The sequence below is a fragment of the Leuciscus leuciscus genome (assembly GCF_965113295.1).
Source record: "Leuciscus leuciscus genome assembly, chromosome: 20".
NCBI classification, from domain to species: Eukaryota; Metazoa; Chordata; class Actinopteri; order Cypriniformes; family Leuciscidae; genus Leuciscus; species Leuciscus leuciscus.
This window is the reverse complement of record NC_138744.1, coordinates 5,511,711-5,515,403: the sequence shown is the minus strand read 5'-3', so window position 1 is coordinate 5,515,403 and position 3,693 is coordinate 5,511,711. Positions and strand designations below refer to the sequence as shown.

Genomic DNA, 3,693 nt, shown 5'->3' with positions numbered 1-3,693 from the left:
CCTAAGGACTGTTTTTAGCAACAAAGTTTTACCCCAGATTCTCATTATTGTGTGATTTAAAAAAATTAATATTTATGAGAATCACCATGGTTAAGTCACACAATCTGTTTCTGTTAGACATCCTGAAAGAAGACAATAAAATGGTGTTTATCCTGAGGATTGAAGTTTAATTGACACCACATCAAAATAAAAATTTCCAACAGATCTGGAATTTTATTCCATCCATATACATGCATAGCAACAACATTTTTAAGAAATATTTTTCTTACATAAGGACATTGGAATGATCATTTTTACAGTATTCCCTTGTCTCGTCCCACCCATCAATAATCACCATTGATAAACCTGATTTTTGTACAATTAAATTTTTTTTTCCAGGAGTAAGGAATAGCTGCTTTTCTCCCTTTATAATACTGCTTTCTGTAATGTTCCCGCCCTCCTTTTTTTCTTGTTTTTTTTTTTTTACAAAGTATTGCGCCGAGAGCAAATTTTTAAAAAGGGAGAACAAGGTGTTTCAGCAAACAGAAATACAAGTACTATACAAGAATGCTGCCCTCCTCATTTAAACATCCACTTCTGAGTCGAAGAAAAGACACAGACAAACAGCAACATGTATATGCAAAGCCATGTGTACAGTATATGCCAAAACATGAGCTGCAGTGTTTTGCCTGGTTAACCCTCCAAACAGTTTTAAGGCTGTAGTCAAGAGAATCATACTGCAAGTGACATTTTGACATATACAAAAGACTGTACCAGCAAATAAGAATACACAAGTGCTCCAGTAGCTATTGTTGGGTCTAAAACGCATTTCAGTTTTGTATCCCGTGCCTATTGTCTCCTTGAACCTAACATACATTGTAAACAATATGTCTGCTACACAAGAATGACTATACATTAACATTACAAACAACTCTGATATAAACTTTCTTTGAATTTAAATTAAGAGCACTACTCCTATTAATACTGATTGTAAAATAAATAAAATGTGAAAGTGGCACCAATATTACACTTGGATTTTTTTTTCATCATTTTGCATTAAGTCTTCAAATAACGAAAAAAGAAGCTTCTCTTGATTGTCCACAAGCAGTATATAAAACTGCATGATGCACTAATTCAGACACGACCGTGTACCCAAAATAAGAGGGGAGAACAAGGGAAAAAGAGCATAATTTCATTTCACATGCTCAGCGGCATGTGACGAGCAGTAAAACTTCTTGTGAGTGATAAAGTTTGACAAGTTATTGAACTGGATGTCGCAGAGGCGGCAGTACTTCCCACTGCCTGCTGGCGGTGCTGAACCATTTATGCCTTTTCCGGCAGGTGCGGATTCTTCCATGGGTGATTTAGAAGTGGGTGATACATTCTCGTTTGGGTCGGGAGGGTTCTCGGCTCCCCACGTGGGAGATGTTTGTTCCTCTGGTGATGAGGCGTTGTGAGGCTGATTCTCTTGCTGGGGAGTTGCTGGTGTCTGGCGATCCTCTTTATGACCACCGTTGACAATCACCATGCCCCTGTTTTTGGGCAGCAGGGGCAGTGGCTCCTTGCTGGGATGGGCACAGCCATTGGCCGCAGGTGGTTCTGTGCCCGTCTCTCCTGCGCCATTGCTGCTTTGCTCCTGTTCGGCTGCCTCACCCTGCATTGCGAGACTCCCTGCCATGTAGTCGCCGCTCTTTATCCCGAAATATGGCGAAATTTGCTCTGTACCTTTCACCTTCTTTATTGCTCCAGGATAGAGACAGTGAGGCAAAAACATGTTCTTGTTCTCATCTTTCGAGGCCATGAGCTGTGCATCACCGAAAGCTTTCAGATCCGGTGCCGGACCGAGGTGTGGTGGGAACATGCCTCCGTTTTGCACCATTAACTTGTTGCCACCGTTTTTCTCGCATTTCACAGAACTCTTGTCATAGATGTCATCTGAGTTATTGCCTTCGCTCTTAATGCCCTGGAACATCGCCTGCTCCAGATTGCAGATCTCACCATGCTGAGCAGCTGTGACAGGGCAAAAGTTCTGTTTATGTGCTAGGTAATTCTCCACTTTGTTAAAACTTATCTTGCAGACGGTACATTCGTGATAGTCCAGCAGTCTTTTAGGGGAGTTACATGACTTGTCAGGAAGAGGTGAGCACTTTTTGCTGAGATCTATTGGAGCATCTAGTTCCTGTGGGTCTGCAATAGTGTTACCTTTGGGGGCAAGGATGGGCTTGGAGACAGTTAGAGATGCATCTAAGTGTTTCGGGACAAGGCCTGGAAAAATGTCACACCGTGGATGGAAGCGGTCGGCCAGACTTTCTACCGTCTCTTGGGATGTACAGGGATTTCCTAGATTAGGCAAACCCATGAATCCCGGCTGCCCCATGGGCTGCCGTTGCTCTTGGTCAGGTAGACACATCTCATACATCTTCCTCCGCTTGCGCGTTCTCATGGTCCGCTGCATGGCAGGCACCTTCGCGGACATGCGTTTCATGGGTGGGTCGTGGCGAGTGGCGCAATAGTACTGCTTGTGAACCATGAATGTTTCATGCCGGCTGAAGGTGATGTTGCATGCTTCACAGGTGGTCTTGTTTGGGTCATTGTCACTTTCCACCAAAGATGTGCTGGGACTCTTAACCTCAGGCTGTTTTCCACCAAGCCTTTCCTCAACTCCTGTTGGTGTAGTAACCTTCTTTACTTGCCCAGTGAGGTCTTTTTCAGGCACTTTCCCACTAGCGTTCATAATATCCAAAACAGACGAATTCAAGCAAGCTGTTGTCACGAGATGACTGTCGGTCTCTGATGGAAGGCATCCGGGGAGCATACCGACTGAAGTGTGGCCACTGTTTGGACTTATGGCATCGGAAACCTTGTCCGGAACACTAGAGAAATCTGGGGACTTTGCCATGTGCTGCCAGCGACTGTTGCAGTAGTGCTTCTTATGAACTAAGTAATTATCTAGATTATTGAAGGTGATGTTGCATTCAAAGCAGGTCGCTCCTTTGGGCATCAGAGGACTGTAGATGACAGGAGGGTAGCTGTTCCCTCCATGGCGTAGCCTGCGATGCACAAGCTCTGACATTTTTGCTAGAATCTCAGATGCTTGTGGTACCACAGAAATGTCCTGGGAGAATGCAAACTGCGACAAAAACGGACCCATGGGGAAGGTTGGGCCCATGTTGTGCTGGACAGGAGAGGAGGCTAGCCGTGGACTAGAGGGTTCCGATTTGATTCTGGTGTAAGAGAAACTAGCCTTGCTGCCTGGGTGACTTTCCCCCTTCTGCAATCCGAGGGTAGGTTTTTTCTCAGGTCTTTCAAGTTCTCCATCAGGACTGTTGGCCTTGTTGGGTGTGCTTTTGGGACTTTGCATGACTACATCCTTCCTGCCTGACACTTCTGCTCTTGCCGCCTGCAGACTTTCCTCTCCTCCTCGTGGGGAGTTTTCGCTGTCACTCTCCCTGTGAATCTTCCCAGAGTGTCCATGTAAGTCTTGATGTTGCAGCAGTTCCCTATGGTTCTGGAAGCTGATGTGGCAGTGATTGCATCTGAAGGCTGCCTGTGACAGGTGTGAAAGAATGTGGTGCTGGAATGTAAGGAGTGAATCTGCTGTGAAGTTGCAGATTGTGCATTTCAAGCTGGTGCCAGGGGGAAGAGACTCCTCCATTTTGACACCTATGAGAAAGAAAAAAGACAGTTGTTTTTTTGTCAGTCTAGCATTTCCAC

General features: G+C 45.0%; 1 protein-coding gene across 2 annotated transcripts in view; it reads right to left on the bottom strand.

Moving 5' to 3' along the window:
• Positions 1 to 144: 144 nt before the first annotated feature.
• The window catches only part of zfpm2a (zinc finger protein, FOG family member 2a), a 177,859-nt gene continuing 174,310 nt past the window's right edge, over positions 145 to 3,693 (bottom strand). For both annotated transcript variants that reach the window (XM_082150648.1, XM_082150647.1), the window contains one exon: positions 145 to 3,642. In XM_082150648.1, the coding sequence (XP_082006774.1) occupies positions 1,172 to 3,642 (2,471 nt within the window). In that variant the 3' untranslated portion in view covers positions 145 to 1,171. The remainder of the gene's footprint in view (positions 3,643 to 3,693) is intronic.